The 17,844-nt window shown below is 49.7% G+C and overlaps 1 protein-coding gene across 1 annotated transcript in view; it reads left to right on the top strand.

Annotated features, from left to right (window-relative positions):
- Atg1 (serine/threonine-protein kinase unc-51-like protein Atg1) overlaps positions 1–17,844 on the top strand; it is a 135,315-nt gene that overhangs the window by 94,159 nt on the left and 23,312 nt on the right. The window contains exons 5-9 of the mRNA XM_077678858.1: positions 7,062–7,098; positions 13,449–13,499; positions 15,459–15,655; positions 16,573–16,674; positions 17,118–17,176. Coding sequence (XP_077534984.1) covers positions 7,062–7,098; positions 13,449–13,499; positions 15,459–15,655; positions 16,573–16,674; positions 17,118–17,176 — 446 coding nt within the window. The remainder of the gene's footprint in view (positions 1–7,061; positions 7,099–13,448; positions 13,500–15,458; positions 15,656–16,572; positions 16,675–17,117; positions 17,177–17,844) is intronic.

Genomic DNA, 17,844 nt, shown 5'->3' with positions numbered 1-17,844 from the left:
CAACTGATTTATTAATCACAACAAACACAACTTATAAAGGAAAAATTCAGATGACGTGAAAGGTGGAGTTAATCAATCTCGCTGAAAATGTGTACAATATTTGTCATGCCCATGCGCTTGCCTACGAACTGTCCTCTTTAAATATTCAGAAACGATCACCCGCGAGATATGGGAAGCCTACGCCATCCGAAAATAAAGATTGTATCAGTTCGCCATCGATTGCGCTGTCGACAACTGAGATGGCACTACTTGACAGTTCGTAGGCAAGCGCATGCGCATGACAAATATTGTATACATTTTCAGCGAGATTGATTAACTATACCTTTCACGTCATCTGAATTTTTCCTTTATAAGTTGTGTTTGTTGTGATTAATAAATCAGTTGGTAGTGTGCGCTTCATTTGTGTGTAATTCGTCGTCCTTGTCTCGCCTAGCGCCAGCAATGTTCCAAGAGGAAACGTGTTCCTGCGAAAAGTTGTGAACGCCTTCGTACGCTAGCCCAGCTTGACCAAGATGAGAAACAATCGACATTCTATGCGAGCACCCTAACTGGTAACGAAGGGCGACCTTCTAATTTTTATTTTTTGGATCTAAAGGTGTTAACAGCAGACGTTCTGCATCTCCGTGCGCGCTGGGAAGCTTGTAAAGCGGGCTTCACTGTATGCTTGTGCGTAATGAACGAAAGCCAACTTCACAAAGAAGAGCACAACGAGACAGCACCGTGCACGTAAATTGGAGACAAGTTCTGCAAGAACGTTTCAATGTGAGAATAAATCGCTGTGTTAACAAAACTTTTCCATGACGCTCTTGGTGGATATCGGCCAAGGAGCCGAATGTAAAAAAAAAAAAGCGAGTTCTGTAAAAGCACTGTACAGGTTTCACTAACGAGAAGCTTGCGTGAGCTGGTCGACGATGTGTTCTCCACTCAGGAAAACGCGTAACCATAACTTAATACTTGGGTCCTTCTTTTCGAAACGAATGGTGCCCTTCTAGCCTTATCGCGAAAGTCCCGCTTTGCGAGGCGATCAATGACCGGCAGTCAACCCTGATGTACCACCGACCAAGCGCGACCGAACATTCGTCGCTGGTAATCTCACTGCACATCGCGTAGCAGCAGCAGCCCCGTGTTCGTTTATTGTTTTCTTTAAAGGTAACGCGTCAACAACTAGGATACTGCGAAGTCCGCTGTGTAACGAACGGCGTCCTTGTTAGTCGGCGCCAAGCTTCTGACCCCATTCCGAGAAGAGGCGCTGCGTTTCTTGCCCCGTTTCGCAGTCTTCGTGCCATTCTTTGTCTCTGTGTTCTTTCGGTCACTGTTCTTTTCGCGTTGGCGGATGCGCTCTGGGAAGATAGAGAAGCGGAGACAACCTGTCATTGCCCAGACTTCGCGACATTTTATTTTAGCTTGTTTAACGCGAATAATTTCTACGGGAACGTTTGGCGTTTCGCTCTCCCTCTTTTTTTCTTCTAGAGGGAGATAGGGCTATCGTTATGTGGCTGTCTAGGGATTAGTGAGCAGCACGACGAGTCGTGAGGTTGTGACCCCAATGATACCGCTGTAGTGCATGACCCGAATTGCTTACGCATCAACTTTGCGTGGTTGCGGCCAAACACACACGCACGCACGCACGCACGGTAGAAAGGAGTTCCGAATAGCGCGTCTTAAAAGTAGCGACTTGACACCAGAACTGGAAAACGAAGGTTCGCTCGTCTCTAAGAGCGCGTCACTAGCGTCACTAAATAAGCCTTTATTTAGTGACGCTACGCGTCACTGCGTTGACTCGCGTGCAAGCAACCCTGGGTTGCGCTCTGTGGTGGAAGAGGACCGCGTCGTTGCCGTGTACTGGCGGCACTCGAATCGAGTGAAATGAGTTCGCTGCATTGACTCTAAACATGAACTCTGGCGCTTAGAAATGCTTCGTGGAGGTTGGGTGTTAAGCGCATGACTCCACGAGTAACCGAATCCGCTAGATGTAGCATTGTGACGGCGCTCCTGCTAAGCCGGCAGATGTCTGCGTAGCGTTCCACCATCTAAATTGACCCAGCGTTTCGTCTAGTTGTTGCTCCTGTGGACCAGAAGAGCGGGAAGGGACGAGTTGTCGTCGTATCGTATCCTTGTTGGCGCACCCGCTCTCAGTGCTGCAGTTCCCAACACCTCGCGCTTTTGACTTTTTCACACCTGTGAAACGCGTTGAGTGTCAAATCGGCGCTTTTGCGAATGTGCCGGCTTTAGCCTTCCGTCACTTGCTTGACAGTGCGCTGAGAAGAGGTGCTGTGTGAGCTGTTTCGGGCACGTGCACGACCCCTTTCACGCGTGCCGTTCCGTCCCCTCGCACTGCGTGGGGCCGTAATTGGGCGCCGGAAGTGCCATTGTCTCCGGGCTTTCTCGCGCACGACTGGGCCGCCGCACTGGGCGAGCGCACCCAAGCGTTGCTCCGATACGCGTCCGACTGCATCCAAGGCCTCCTCCGACCGAGGCGTCTTCCTCGGCTGTTCTTGGACGCCACGCCATGAACTGATGCTCCTCTCCTTTTCCGGCCGGCCACCAACTTCCAGCTGTGGCGAGCTGTTTCTCCTTCTCTCCCTCCCTTTGCAGTTTAATCTCTTTTTATACCCGTTGTTTTGGTTGTGTGCGATGCGCGCTGACACAGCCTGCCGGCGAGCGCCAGACTCCTGTTGACGCAGCAAAGCGCACTTCCGCTTTCTTTCGAAGCATTTTCACTCCACGTCGTATGAAAGTACTGGGAACGCGTAACCAGGCCCGGCCTCAAGAGGTGGGTGTCTTGGGTGGTCGCGTGGGGCGCCATCAATAAGAGGTGCCACCAAGACTCCGCATGGAATATTTTAAATGCAGAGCATTTCTTTAACTCACGATGTCACCCGGCGTTGTCGGCGTGCCTCGGCGTCCGCAACAGCCGTTCCAGGTGCGCCCTCTCCCCCACTCCTCCTCTCCCGCATCACGCTACCCTCCTCGCTCTCAACAACAGGTCCGCACCCCTCCCCCTACACTATATAAAAAAATAATACTTACCGGCAACTGGTTTCGATCCCACGACCCTGCGGGCGGAGCGCAAGGTACATGGTGCTCTACCCACTGCGCCACAAAGCCGACACAGAATGGAAGGCTACGAACGCGCCTTATATCCTTGACTCATTGAAACTACGTCAAGAAGCTGCTGATACAACGCATTCACTACCTGTGGGCGGAACGCGAGGCACATGGTGCTCTACCCACTGCGCCACAAAACCGACACAGGATGGGAGGCTACGAACGCGCCTTATATCCTTGACTCATTACGTCAAGAAGCTGACTCATATCCTTGACTCATTACGTCAAGAAACTACGTCAAGAAGCTGCTGATACAACGCATTCACTACCACCAACTCCCCAAACACTAAACGTTAACGCAATACACCCACCCCCTATGCGACGCATTTACTCGAGTCCCCCTCGCGGGGAGATGGGCCCTTTTTTGTTAGCTTTCGCGTTTATTTCGACACAGCGTTCGACCATTCGTTGTCGGAAGGCTGTTCTTGGCTGCCCAAACGCTGGTGCTGCGCCACTATGGCAACGTTGTCGCTGCGCGTGACCAACAGGGAAAGCAGTGCATTCACGCAAACATCGCGTGAACTTTCCTTGGGTCCAGCGCAATAGGTGACAGTGTAGTGCTGGCCCGTGAATTACCGGCCTTTGTGTCTGTTTGATGCTGCGTACAGTTATGCCCGGTTAAAGAATTAAATTCGGCCTAAGCCGGTTTTCCACTTGAGCAAAATGAAACCCAATATAACAAACGAAAAAAGCCTTCGGCCTCGCGTTTTGAATATACTACTTTAGTTTTCCGGCGCTTGGTAAAATGGGTACTGGCGTTGCATCTGAATGCAGTCATCAGGGGTCGCTTAAATTTACACATCTGGCTTGCGCGAGTAGTGCGAACCGGTATAATATTTACCGAAAATAAGATGAGGCTCGTTTTTCTCGATGTTTTGGCCTAGCCACAAACAGCTTCTATGTAAAAATAGACGTATTTCAACACGAAAAGTGATGAATTCCTTCCCCTTGCCTTCCTTGGCGTTCTTGACTGCTCACCTTCCGTCCCTCCACGGACGCGTGGGCGCATGCAAAGAAAAACAGGCCGTTATTTTGATGCGCGTGCGAGGCAGTTACCGGAGCTCCGCTTTCCAGATTGTAGAAGGGTAACCGAAGTCGCTTATCCGCATAGCCGAGCGACCTTCCGACGTGTGTGTCGTCTGCTGCGGCCGGTACGTCGCCGCCGCCGCCCGTGTAACCTGCGCCGCGCGCTTCTCCTATTTTCCTTGGCGTTCCGCCGGTTCGTACCTGGGAGGCCGCTTGCGCCGAGGCTCGCGTGTCAAATTTCTCGCTTTTCATGCATACGTGACTGTCCGCTTGGGGCTTCATTTTTGAACTCGGATCGTCTTTCACAGCACGGCTCGCTTTTCTCCCGCAAAGTTTTTTTGCTGGCGTCGCATTCCCGCTACTGCGCACTTCCGGTCGTTGCGACGCACAGTGCGCGTTCCGTGGATTGTTTATGCGTGTGTGCAAAGTAGATGACCGCTATTGCCTCTTTATTTTGTATTTGTTTACGCGCGGGCTCGCGTAATCGCTCCTTAAACAGTAACAGGAGATCAAATCTGTCGGAAAGCAAAACAAAAACGCAAGGGATACGTATTCCTTGAGTAAGCAGTGCTGCGCGTTGCATTGCTTGTTGTTCCTGACACTAGCATCTGGAAACCTAAGCAACTCCCGCCGCAACCCGTAACAAAAGAAACAAAAGGCTTTTGTTTGCGTGAAATCGCGAACGCGTGCAAGTTATTCCCCTTTGTAACACGCGCCACGCGTCAGCGGGAAAGAAACCTCTGAGCACAGTTGGCCATATATCGAAAAGGGAACGTACTTAACAGTACAAATTTTGACATGGTATCCCAAAGTACAGTCCGGGCTTTTGCCCCCCGTCTACTGTTTCCCCCCCCCTCTCTCTCTCTCTCTCTCTCTCTCTCTCTCTCTCTCTCTCTCTCTCTCTGTGCGTGTGCGTGCGTGCGTGCGCCATTTTCACTGGGTGGTCTGCTCTGTAAGCCCGCGTGACCCGTCTCAGTCCTTCGTTTCCGCTACCTTCAGCGAAGAGCTTCCGAACTTCTTCGCTGGGACGGACTGTCGATCATCCACGACAGCCCGCTAAATAATCCTCACCCACTCTTTGCGCCGTCTTCGACCTGTACTATATTTTGTCTTTCTCCCATCTTTTCCTATGCGGAATAACCAGTCTGTGGGAGTTCAGGGGGAAAAGGGATAACAAGAATCGTAGAAAAATACGGATGCCCTGACCGCCTTGTATTTAATCACTCAGCTGTTTTGTTCATTCCGACTTTTCTGAAGGGGCATTGCAAAGTAGCTGATCGTTTTGTTGGCACGGTTGGTAACAGACGTCGAAACCGCGAAGATGAACGCAGCCTGCACGACTGGAAATGACGGGCAGTTAATACATTCGTCCACGCTTTCCCCTCGCCCACCCCTCATCCATTCCACCCTCTTCCAAGTCCGGACATTTCAGCGAAAGGAGGGGGGGGGGGGGGAAGGGGGGGGGGGTCTATTCTGGGTAGTATTTGGGCTATTTTTTTGTTCTTGTTGGCGTTTTTTTTTTTTCATTTTCTTTCTCCTTCGTTTTGTTTTATGTTCAATTTGCCAACCTCGGTTTCCATTGCCGCTCGAGTTTCACTGACATGGCCAGAGCCTGTGGGGTAAATTAAGCGTGCAATAAATTTCCCTCACCTAGCCATTCCTGTGCTTGTCATTCAGGTACCCTGTTTTTATTTTTTTTTTTTTTAAGCCTTTCGGTTTTAGGCGACATCACGCTTGGTGCCAGCTTCTGACGCGCTTTTCGGGGCTGGATAGAAGGTCGGGGCACGCAAAAAGAAAAGGTCGCCGCACGTCAGCAGCAGCGGATTAAGGCGCCACCAAGCCTTGTGCAAGTGACTCGGCCGCGTTGCGCAACTGGCGGAAGGCGCCGGTTCGGCCAAGAGCGGGCATGCAGGACTGGGCCACGGCGGCCGCCGCTTGGCCCAGTCAGCGCGGCGCCTCCGCGCGAGCCAGCTGCCAGCCAGGCACTGCGCCCTGGGACCCCTTTGCGCGTCAAGGGCGCCGGCCCGTTAGCCCTCCAGCAGCGACCTGGCTTCTTTTCGACTCGCACTCGGTCGCCGCTATTTTTGCCTCCCCCCCTCTTTTCTTTCTTCGCCAACCAGTGTTCGCGTTGTCTAACCCGCGTGACGTCCGCGGCCTCCGGTGCGGCCATGCAGTGATCGGGAGGGGTGTGTGCAGGCTGGCCGTTCTATTTCGGAAGCCGAGCATGACCTTCGGCATGCAGCATCGCGACCGCGGTCATCTATTAGATTTCTCGCTGCTGACGCCCTCATGAGGAGGACCAGTTCACTGGGTCTCGCGTCGTGGCTGTCCGCTGCCGCAGCGGGGAATGACAGCTTTCCCGGACTGATCGCGCCTTGTGGCCTCGTTCACCCGTGGAATACAGGGCCCGCGAATCTTTCACGCTCTCCGATACACCGCTGTACACAGGGGCGGCTTTTCCTTCCCCCCGCCCCCTTACCCCCGGGCTGTACTCCTTTATTACCCGAGGTGGGCGCTGCTGTCTTGTTAGCCACACGAGTGCAAACGTATTTCCTCGTGCTCGCGATCTTGCAGATGCGCCAGTCCTCGAAACTCCATTAGGTGCGGCAGCAGCACGTGTCGTTGCACCTTCTGCGGGTAAAAAGTGCGGGTGGGCCAACACTGGGTGGCACAAAAGAAAAGAAAAACGTGTTCTCTATGACGCTGCGTCCCGACCAGCCATTTTGACGGTTTGCACCCGAGAGGAAAATTGTGCAGCCGAGGCGCACTGTGTGCTTATGTGGACATAGTGCTGCACACACCTTGGCTCGTGAATTTTAACACTGTCCGTGGCGTCTCACGGCGTGTCTGCAGTGCCTTGCTCTCTTCTGATGTGGCATTTCTGCATACCATATAATGTGGCTCTCTCTCTCTCTTTCCCCTCACAGTACTGCAATGGAGGAGATCTGGCCGAGTACCTCTTGGGTGAGTTTGCTTCTTTGTTCTTCCGTGGGATCCAGCTGGCCGTGTTTCAGTTCGCTTTTTAATTCTTCGACCACCAGCACCCTGTAGAAATGGGAAATATGCCATGTTTACACATTTGAACATTTTGTAATAGTGTACATGAGGCGATTTCTGAAGGAAATGAAAAATAAAATAAATTGAAATAGACCGACGAAATCAAACATTTCTAGCTAATGCACTACCCTCACACATGACTGAGACAAAAAAGAAACCCGGAAAGCACAATTAAACACGAAAAAAAAAATTGGTGTACAGCACCAACTATGTAGCGCTTTGTATCCGCACGAAAATGTATCATTCCCAAAGTTGAAGCATTTATTAGTTTTGCTAATACACGCACAAAAAAAAAAACGGAAATAGCCAAACGAAACAAGCCGCCCATTATAGCCCTAAAGTAGCCCAAATTTGGCTGCTGACAGCCAACAATGGCTAGAAAAAGAACTAGGGATGAAGAAGCAGTGTAGGGAGGCTTTCGCATGCGTAGACAACCCTCGCAATTTCCTTAAATCTTTGTTTACCGACAAAGCTGGAGAAATCACCTGTTGGGTCCACGACCGGCTCGTGGTTTGGTCACGTCATTTCTCTTTATTTTCTGCTATGCTTAGGTTCTTGTCTCAGCAGGTGATATTTACGTAGATTGTGGCAGATGGGAAAGCTGCCGATAACTGGCAGCCCTCATTGATAACGCGAACGAGAGCCACCACGAGGCGTGAACACCTGCTTGTTGTTTTCGTGCACTATCGCGAGATCGCAAACACTGTCAGCATTGCGAGTCCCTTTTTGTGCGCATTTTAGGGCCCTGTGTAACCAGTGACGCTGCATCCCCTCCGTCTAAGCGTGTTTGAGCTCAGATAATTCGCTATCGGTTGATGGTAAGTGCCGCGAGATTCAGTGCATTTCTGCGGCCTCGCAATTTTTGATAATGTAAATACCAGGTCCGACCATTTCGAAAGCCGTTTCTTACACATGTTTGTGATGGTGTTATCGCTGTTGGGCTCTAATTATAAACGAGCTTGCGGTACCTACCTTTTTATGGGTTAGTCGTGTGTATTCCTAGTGACGGATTTAATTTTCAGGGGATCAGCGTTTGCATTGATAGCATTAATGTCATACAGTGATGCTTAGGGGGGAGAAACGTCATCAATGGCACTTGCGCCTGTAATTTCGTCACGACACGCCATAGGACGTTAGCGGCACTTAAAAGGCTAGCGTCGTATCGCATATTTGCGTTTCTGGGGTTGCGTTTGCAAACAATGGAAAACCACAACAAAGGATGACCTTGTGGCCGCTGAGCAAGGTGTACTGCTGTGCGAGTTGGTAATTCGTTTTAAAAATAGCTACAGCGCGAACATAAACAAGGACACAGAAAGACGACGGGACGAGCGCTTCTAGCAGAAATAGGGGCGCGTGTTGCGAGTGGCTTCAATTTAACTCATGCGGGTGCTAGCTCGTGGACACTTCGTAGTGCCTCCATGCCTGCACGTTGAAAAACAAAAATAAAGGAGAAAAGAAGTGAGGGGAATTTTCCGTTGGTAAGAAGAGCCGGCGTCCCAATCGTAAACAAGTGCGTTTTTTTAAAAAAACACCAAGGTGCGGAGAGAATTGAAGAATGATAGTATCCCCTAGACACTGCGTGCTTGTGTGACGCTTGGGGCATGATCACGGCAGGGCTTATCGTGTCTGAAGCTGTATATGTTGAAGTTAACTTCATAGCTAACAGCGCCCAATCGAAGAAATGACGATGTGATGTGATGGCAGCTCACGCGTGCAAAAATGGACTTCGGCATGTGGACACGCATGACCGATGGTGTGTGTTGTAGTGACCAAACCCGAGTTTAAATTGAACCCATCTGCGTGTTTTTTTTTTTTTTTTTTTTTTTCAACATCACGCATTTATTTTAGGCGTGCGAATATTCTGCCGTACGTCACCCGTCTGAGTAAACACAGAGTCAAACAGTGTGACATATGCTGTTCATTCAGGGCTTTTTTTTTTTTGTTGCTGTATACGATTAATCGAAGAGTTTGAAGGTAAAAAAAGGGAGAGAGGAGGGAATCCGAGAAATAGGAAGACGTGGCGGCCCCTAACTTCCCAGCACGATTCTCTGACACAAAGAAAGTTCTCCATTAACTGCCTTCGTTATCCCACTTGCATGGCGCAGTTTGGCCCCGACAGGAGCATTAGCTGCATGATACGTAAGCGGCCCGTAACCGGTAATGGCTTTTTGTCCCCCGGGTCGCCGCCAGTAACGCCTTTGCAGTGAAGGCTTTCCGAGAAACGTGCACCTATCGGTGCCAGCGCACTTTTCCAGCCCCGCGCTAGACGGCCCCGCTATCTGACAAGAAATCATAATTGTCACCGCACCTTCGCAACGACGACGCCCGATCGCAGTTCGGGCGTTCGGGTGTCTGGCTGCAGGAGGCGAAAAACGGGTTCCATTGCGCAAGCAGCGCCGCCTCGTTATGTGCGCGGATCGCCGACGGCACTCTCGCTCGACGGGAGCCGTGTTTGAACGCCTCATTTCCCCCCCTTTTTCACGCGTGTTTGCAGAATTTCCCGGTCAGCGAGTAATCACGTCGCGCGCCCTGTGTTTCAAATCTGTTCCCGTCGTTAGCCCTTTGAAATTTGTCCCTGGGCGCTCTTGCTGGCTAATTAGTTGCACTGGGGGTCTACACGTGCCGCGTACTATATAACGCCAATTCCTCTGAGCGTCGTGTCCTTGTAATTGGGGGGAGAGGGGGGGGGGGGGTTGGTTTGAGGGGAAGCACCTTTCGATGTTGCTTTGACCCGACATCGCCGCAGCGACGGGCTTCATCAAAGCCACGTTGCGTCGGCGGCCCACAGGATTGCCTAGGCGAATGTGCGCGCGCGCGCTTAATTGGAGAGGTGGGAGGTATACGCGTTCGCGAGCCCTTTTCTGCCCCGGTCGCACATCTAATGCAAAATGCGCATATTAATGAAACCGGTTTGCATCGGTGTAGTTTATCTTAAGGTTAATTGGTCGGCGGGTTGGATGTATAGGTTCACATCTAATGCGAAATGTGCATAATAATGTAGTCTGTTTGGCATCGGTCTAGTTTATCATAGTCTGGTTAATTCGACTGCTGGTTCGATGTGTAGTGAGCGGTAGTAATCTTCAACGGAGAAAAAACAGATATAAGGCGGAATTCCCCCTTCAAAAAAATCCGCAACATCCGGCCAAGCGAATGTCTCCATTTGCGAAATTGCGAAACGACCTCCGAATTCTCATGGTGCGAATTTGCCTGCGAGATCGAGTTTCGCAGTTGCGACTAAAGCCCGTTCTACATGGAGCGAATTTCGCCCGCGAATCCGCTGGAACGAACATTCGCACTTGCGAAGTTCGCAATGCCTGGAATTGTCGTCTACATGGGGCCTGCGAACGCCGCGATTTTCGCATTTCAGATGCGCCTTGTTTGCAGACCGAATTAAGTTTGCCACCAGCAAAGGTTGTTGTGATTTTAACAAGGGTGGTTTTATTTTACTTTCTTGGCAAGTTGTTTCTACCTGGTTTGCGCTAAATATAAGTTTATTTACGGTTTTATATAAGAATCGCCAATTCTTTATCAATATACGCACACACAGCAGAGAAGACAAACATTCTGGTGTGCACGCGCTTTTGTCGCGCTCATACAACCAACGCCATCTGGTTTCCAAGCGTGCAAGTGGTGCCGAGCTGTGCTCCTATTGGCCGCAGGTCCGGCTCCTCTATGCCGCACACGCCGCACGAGCGGCGTTTGCTCGACCGCTTCAAATGTTTGGCACTTTGCCGCAGCAACGAAAAAAAGTGGTTTTGCCGCACGAGCGGCGCCGCAACAGCGAATTCGCAGGCGAAATCGCTCCATGTAGTACGGGCTTAAGTGCTAAATGTTTGGCGCTTTGTTCTGCATGGTGCTAATTTCGCCTGCGAATTTGCAGCTGCGGTGCAGCTTGTGCGGCAAAACGATCTGCTCTCGTTGGTGTGGCAAATTTTCAAATGTTTGGAACCGTCCATCTTCTCTTGTGAACGCCGCTTGGTATGTGGCAATTTGTCGCAGCAGTGAATTCGCACGTGAACTTCTCGCCATGTAGAACGGTGGAGGTCAAACTTTTAGTGCGAATGTCGCTTCTGCGGCTATACCGCCCGGATAGGCGCCACAGAAACGTCACCGCGCTTAGTTAGGCTGAGATAGCTTGTTCTGAATGTAAGGTGTTTCTTTTAGTGTGCAAGCACTTTGGCGGCCGTTACTGTGGTTTGACGGCGGCGATGGCGACGTCGTCGTAACCGAGCGAGCGAAGGCAGGAAGAAAAGGGTGGAGGAAAATGTGGCGAAAGTGTGCGGGGGAGGGCAACCGGAAGTTGCCGCTGTGCCTGATCACCGTAGCCGGATGTTTCTCCGCGCGGTGCAAGTAGGGCGTTACTGGGAATATTTTGAACATGGCGTGAGCCGTTCCCGTTATTTTTTGGACTTAATATGCTTCTAAACGACTCCAGTGACGACAAACAAACTGCGTGAGACAAGGCAGACGATATCACGCATTCATAGCAAACCCCTTTCAAAACGCGCGCGCACTGACGTCACGGGTCCGGCGCTTTGGCGGAGTGATACACTACATGAGGTGGTGCCGTTCTTGAGTGGCCCATCCGAACCACGCGGCATTTGCGCGGGAGGTTCAAACGCGATTTGCAACAACATGGTCTCCAGCGGCGGCGACGCGCTGCGAGATAGCGGCAGAGTAGCGCGCGCCGCCGTCACGCGTCCGCTGATCACGCGATCACTTCCTGGGACGCAACAGATGTGCGCCGTGACCGAGAAGACTGCAGCTCACGCGCACCTCGCTATCCACTCCGTGAGGGGGAAGAATTAAAAATATATATTTTTTTATTTTTAAAGGAGGGGGGAGACTTCTGTCCTCTTGCCAAGTGAACCCCGTGAGAAACGCGCACGTATGAGTGATCCACAGCGGAACGCCCCGCTCCTGCCTCTTATAAGGAACGTGGTGGGCACTTGATATGTCGACACCGTTACGTAGTGGATGCGACTAGGGCGATGTGTCGTGACGCACGTCTACAGACAGCTTCTCCCTCCCTTCCTGCCTTCCTCCCTCTCTCTTTCATGCAGGCATGCACCGGTGTGTTTTTTAAGTATATGGGGGCCGCTGTACCTGGCATGTTACAGCTTAATTTTCAACGCATGTCTGATGGGAATAATTTTTCTGATACTTGAGGACAGCCTTTAGCCGTGTAACATGTTCGAAACAGTCGGGGAGCGCTTGCATACGCTGGAGATTGTCTACTAACGATTAGTGGAGCACATGTGACCATGAGGTCACGGGAGGTTAAAAGCAAGCAGCTAGGAGGTATCAGAGGTTGGCGCGCGCTATGCTGATGACAGAAAACAGGCAGGAAAGTACAGAATGAGCATGAGAAACGAAGGGGTGCAATGCTCCTACCCCCCCCCCCCCAACATGCTTTTTTATTTGGGGGGGGGGGGGGGGAGTAGGAGGGGAAGGCAACTGGGGTTTGTAAATGGTCCTAAATGTGAAGTACGGCGTCTGGTATTTGCTTTTAAAATTTTTCCGACATAGTTCAGGTAAGCGATCTGTTGAAAAATGTCAAATACAGCCTTTTCTTTTTTGTAATTTTTAGGAGGTAGTATGCCTGGCATTTGCGGGACGTGAGGGTTTCACGTTGTAGGTGGGAGCCGCTTTTTGTTTTAACCAAGCAGGCCACAGCACACCACTCTCGGCATTGCCAGGGAAGGACGGGTGCCGGTTGTAACAGTACGAAATCGGTTTATGCAAAATTTATTTTTTAATGTCGCATGGCTGCAAAAGGAGGAGGTCTGAAAATTAGACATGCCCAGTAAAGTTGCATATTTGGGTGATGCACATAAACCACTGACGATTTTTATGATGGTGATACATAATCGCTTGCGGCCCCTAATCCCAGTGCTTGCTACAGGTCATGCCGTTTTGCTTTATCGCATGCATTTTGATGTCATGAATAATTTAGTTTATAAATTTGGTCATCGGTTCACATGGGAGGCTGCTGCCGGACACTGTTCTACTAAGGAGGTAGTGCAGTTTGTGTCCTAAGGAGCCACACTGTGGGGTACGATTACAGCCATCTAGCTTTAGCTCGCTGGTGTCCAGTGATGTTATTTTTACTGGGCCAGCTAGCACTCCCAACCTGGAAATGGTTTTTTACTATTTTGTTTTCCGTGACTCTACACTGGAGAGGGAAAGCATATGTGGTGTGCGCAACCTGGCCTAATGCACAATTTTTGCGCCCGCTTTCTGTTCACTAACTGCAGACAAAGGCACGCTGAGTGAGAATACCATCCGACTTTTCCTGAGGCAAATTGGTGAGTCCCTGCTGCTGCTGCGCATTCTCTTGCCGTACCATTTTACGTGTCGTGGTGATCTATTCAGACAGGCTTGTGTTGTCTCCGTTGCTGCGTAAATGGCACAACCTTTCTGCTCGCGTGGACCGACAATAAAGCCCCGTGCCCGGCTTGATGTAAACGTTTCGTGACCTTAAAGGAGCCATGAAGACAAAATACAGGTTGGGTTTATTAGAAAGACTGCGTAGTCCCGATAAGAATGATAACATTATCATCGCAATCTTCGAACAAATAACGGAGATATGAAAGAAAACGTGTGAAGCAGTCGCGACCCCCTAGCCAATTTCCCGCAACTTTTCTCTGACGTCACGGAACCTTGTTTGTGCGATTGGTGGCCGCCTAACTCGCCTGTCGCGACGACGCATGTCTGGACGTCTGTAATGGGGCCTCTTGTTCCATTTGACCGCATCACTTCAATGCTAACGTGCAGTTAATGCTCTGAAAATTATGTTTTATTCTTGGTCCGTATGACGTCATTCTTGCTCATAACACGTCACTGTGGTGCAAAATTTGAAAGTTTTTAAATACTTCTTGCTTTTTTCCCGTTAAAAAAAACATTGTTTGTGGCTGTAATGGAGCTCAGTGAGATACTGAATCCTAGTTCTTTCAAATTAAACGGAGTTGTATTTGCTTTTCATGGCTCCTTTAAGTGTCCAAGATGCAACCTCAAGGGGGCGGGAACCTGAAAGATGATAGCTCGCCCAAAAAAACTTTGCGCTTTTGTCGTTCTTTTCTCGGAACTGGTTTCCTACGGTCTACTAATTTCAGAACCTAGATTATTGTTTAGGTCAAATGGGACTAGTCCGTGTGTGGTGCTAAATTTAAAAGGATTTCGAAACAAAATTTTAAGTGAGGGCAAATGGCAATTTGGTTTGTGCAGCCGTGCATGAAGAAGAATGTGGCCTCGTCCATAGCCTTTCCTGCGTAGACAGTCGTTTTTCATGCATGTCATGCGGATTTGGCCACTTCCTCCATGCCCCATTGGCCACTTCCCCCATGCCCCATGATTAAATCTGCTGTCCGCACTTGTGCTCGTGGGCTGTCGCATGTCTTCGCAAAATGCAGTTAGCCCGTCCAGTGGGCCGGAAAGGGGCTGTTGAAAATTTTCGTTTTAACCATTAGGCAGCGTGTAAATCTGAATTTCTCCTGTATGCTGCTGCGGCTCGCTTATTTAAAAATCTGGTGCTCTTCTTCAGGGACTTAAAATACGGGTATCTGGAAGTGTGCCAGGATGCAGCACGGGTCTTCTAATGGGCATACAGATCCTTTATTTCCTTGTGTGCAATGGCCAGGTACATTACAGTGAGTTTCTAAATGCAGTGTGAATGTATTTCAGTAGCGTGACACAGTTCTTTACCTTTTATGGCTGTTGTAAAAGCCTGTCAAGCCTGTTAGGCTTTTTGTATTTCATACTGTAAGAAGATTTTAAAAATATATTTCCTGCCATAAATACAGACCACCCTTTCTTTGTGCCCTAAGATTGTGTACAAGAAATGAAGAGAGGTGTATTTTTTCTCCTTTTCAAGGAAAGTGGAATTTTGACATATATTTTGACTACAACAGCAAAATATATGCAGCTTCTGGCAAGGGAGCTTGTATTTGAACTCCTAAAGCTGCTACCCAGGCGACTATTTACATAATGCTCATGACTGAATTCTCCCCTCTGTGAAACTTTTTTTGAATATTGCACAGCACACCAGTAACTTTATATTTGCGCAAAAATGCCAATGTGTACAAGATTTCAATGCACGTTAAAGGTCCTCAGGTGGTCAAAATTAATCCGGAGCCCTCCACTACGGCGCGCCTCATCGCCTGCATTGCATCGGCGTGTTAAACCTTACAATCAAGTCAAATCAACTTTGTATTTGCGCTGACGTGCTCGTGCTCGAGTGATGACGGTGTGCCTGCCTGCTGTCGCAGCGGGCGCCATGCGTGCGCTCAACGCCAAGGGCATCGTGCACCGAGACCTGAAGCCGCAGAACATCCTGCTGTGCCACGCACCCCGGCCCAAGCCGGCGCCCGCGGACATCACGCTCAAGATTGCCGACTTCGGCTTTGCCCGCTTCCTCCAGGACGGCGTCATGGCAGCCACCTTGTGTGGCTCGCCCATGTACATGGTGCGTCGGCCTTGTCGTCTTGGCATTCAAGGGGAGGCAAACAAGGGCAACGCCGCGTGTATGACATTGCCTGTTGCATCAGCTGGAAATAGTGATGCGGCCACTTTTTCTGTCTCTCTCTCCTGCCCTTTCTACCAGGCAACACTGCTTCTCAGAAGCTGTATGGAATGATTTTTTTTGTTTGCACAGCTTGGGTAAGGGGGTAAGGGCCCTGTGCCTCCATTTTTGCGGTCCCAAAATGCCTCGTTTCTCTGTTGATACGGGGCGTGGCCCATGCCTGCGGACATGCCGGAGGCGTCCCTACTCCGGCTGATGCAGTGTAGCAACATTGACACGGTCTTCCCTCCCTTGCCCAGGGGTAGCTCCAGGGTGACTTCTGGGTGACTTCTGGGTGACTTCTGAGTGACTTCTGGGGGCAGGGGGTATCCCTGGTTAGCTGGCAATTATTGAGAACACCATTTAAAATAATTTTGTGTCTAGCAAGTTCTAGTATGTTACAGGAATTAAAAGCCTTTCTTGCCATTTAAAAAAAACCCACACATAGCAGGCTGCTCTTTTTTGTTTGAGAGAGAGAGAGAGAGAGAGAGAGAGAGAGAGAGAGAGAGAGAGAGAGAGAGAGAGAGAGAGAGAGAGAGAGAGAGAGAGAGAGAGAGAGAGAGAGAGAGAGATGTTAATTTTGGTGGGTGTACACTGTCGTGGAAAGACTTCATCTGTTTGTCTGTGAGAACCGGAGAAATTGGGTGCTCTCGGCAGAAAAGTGGAGCCGAGTGTTTGTGGGTTCTGTACTGTACCCAAAGATCATCGCCCAAGACCACATACTTGACTTGTTTAGCCAAAAGGAAGTGATGGCATGCCGGTGCGATTGCAGTTGAGAGCCGCTTTGTGTTCTTGTTCTTTTGTCTTCCTCCCCCATGCAGGCCCCTGAGGTGATCATGTCGCTGCAGTACGATGCCAAGGCTGACCTCTGGAGCATTGGCACCATTGTGTTCCAGTGCCTCACGGGCAGCGCTCCCTTCAAGGTGGGCACCCTCCTCTCCCCTGCTCTCACCCAGCTTCCATTTATGCAGCAGTTCGTTCGCAAGGCAGAGTTTCCTCCTTTCAGTGGAGCTGGGGCAATGGCCAAACTTAATATGCGAAGTGATGAGGAAGAAGGAACAAGCTCGCTGTTTTTGGCACGGGATCAGATGGGAATTAGGAAGGGCAGTGTTTTTACCTTACCTCATTGTACGTATATTTCCTGTGGTGTCTTTTTGCTCTGGTGCCTTAAGCATCGTCTGCAATGCACAACTTTTTCAAGAAGTGGCCCTTGGGGATTTCTTTTTTCTTCTAATGAATTGACACAGTAGTAACAAGAACATAAAGCAAAAATACTACTGCTAGATTGGTAATGCTAAGTTTTGTGAGCTATTTTGAGTACTTGGACAATCAAAGGTATAAGATGGTGCTTGTTATTGCCTTTCAGGCACAGACACCGCAAGCCTTGAAGCAGTTCTACGAGAAAGCAGCAAACCTAGCACCAAGGTGAGTTGCTATGGCCTAGTTGTGCGTTTTCACTGCGTCACACTGGAGGGTAGAGGCAAACTGTCCAAAGTGTTGAAGAAGCAATCACGACCATACTTCAAAAATATTCTGTAATTCTTTCTTAATTATTTAATAGCGATTATAGTCACCCAGCTCTAAGGATGGCACCTAGGCTTTGGTAGTTCAGGATAAAAATTTATTGGCAGTATTTCACTGGACGTTCATGGAAGGTAAACTTGTGACTTTTGAACAGTGGCAAGCCCTGAAGTCACTAATGCACTAAAAGCTCCCTTGCAGGAATATGAATACCTTGTCCTGATGGCATGGCAAAAGGGCCACCGGAGTTTGTGGGGCTGAGCTAGAAGTGATTTGTGATTAGTCTAAAAATATGCTTTGCAATGGAAGCTTGGAGTTCTCCTCCAAATATTTAAACGACAGAGCAAGCTAATATAGACTTTACTTGTTGCAAAATATTTTTACAAATGTAGGCTGGCATTTTTTAAGCTGCTTACAAGCAGTTTATTCTCGTTTGAGGAAATATATTCTTGGAAAGCGTATTTGTGGTTAAATATATTTTTGGATTTTGTTGTGTAATGCAAGTCAAAAAGTGGAAACTAACGTGCAAACTGCAACCTATCTGCGATGATAGGGCTCTGGAAAAGTTTTAA

The sequence above is a fragment of the Haemaphysalis longicornis genome, unplaced genomic scaffold, assembly GCF_048455015.1.
Source record: "Haemaphysalis longicornis isolate Haplotype H1 unplaced genomic scaffold, Haemaphysalis longicornis Haplotype H1 scaffold_7, whole genome shotgun sequence".
Taxonomy (NCBI): domain Eukaryota; kingdom Metazoa; phylum Arthropoda; class Arachnida; order Ixodida; family Ixodidae; genus Haemaphysalis; species Haemaphysalis longicornis.
The sequence above is the reverse complement of the archived record's forward strand: the minus strand, read 5'-3'. Positions and strand labels throughout refer to the sequence as shown.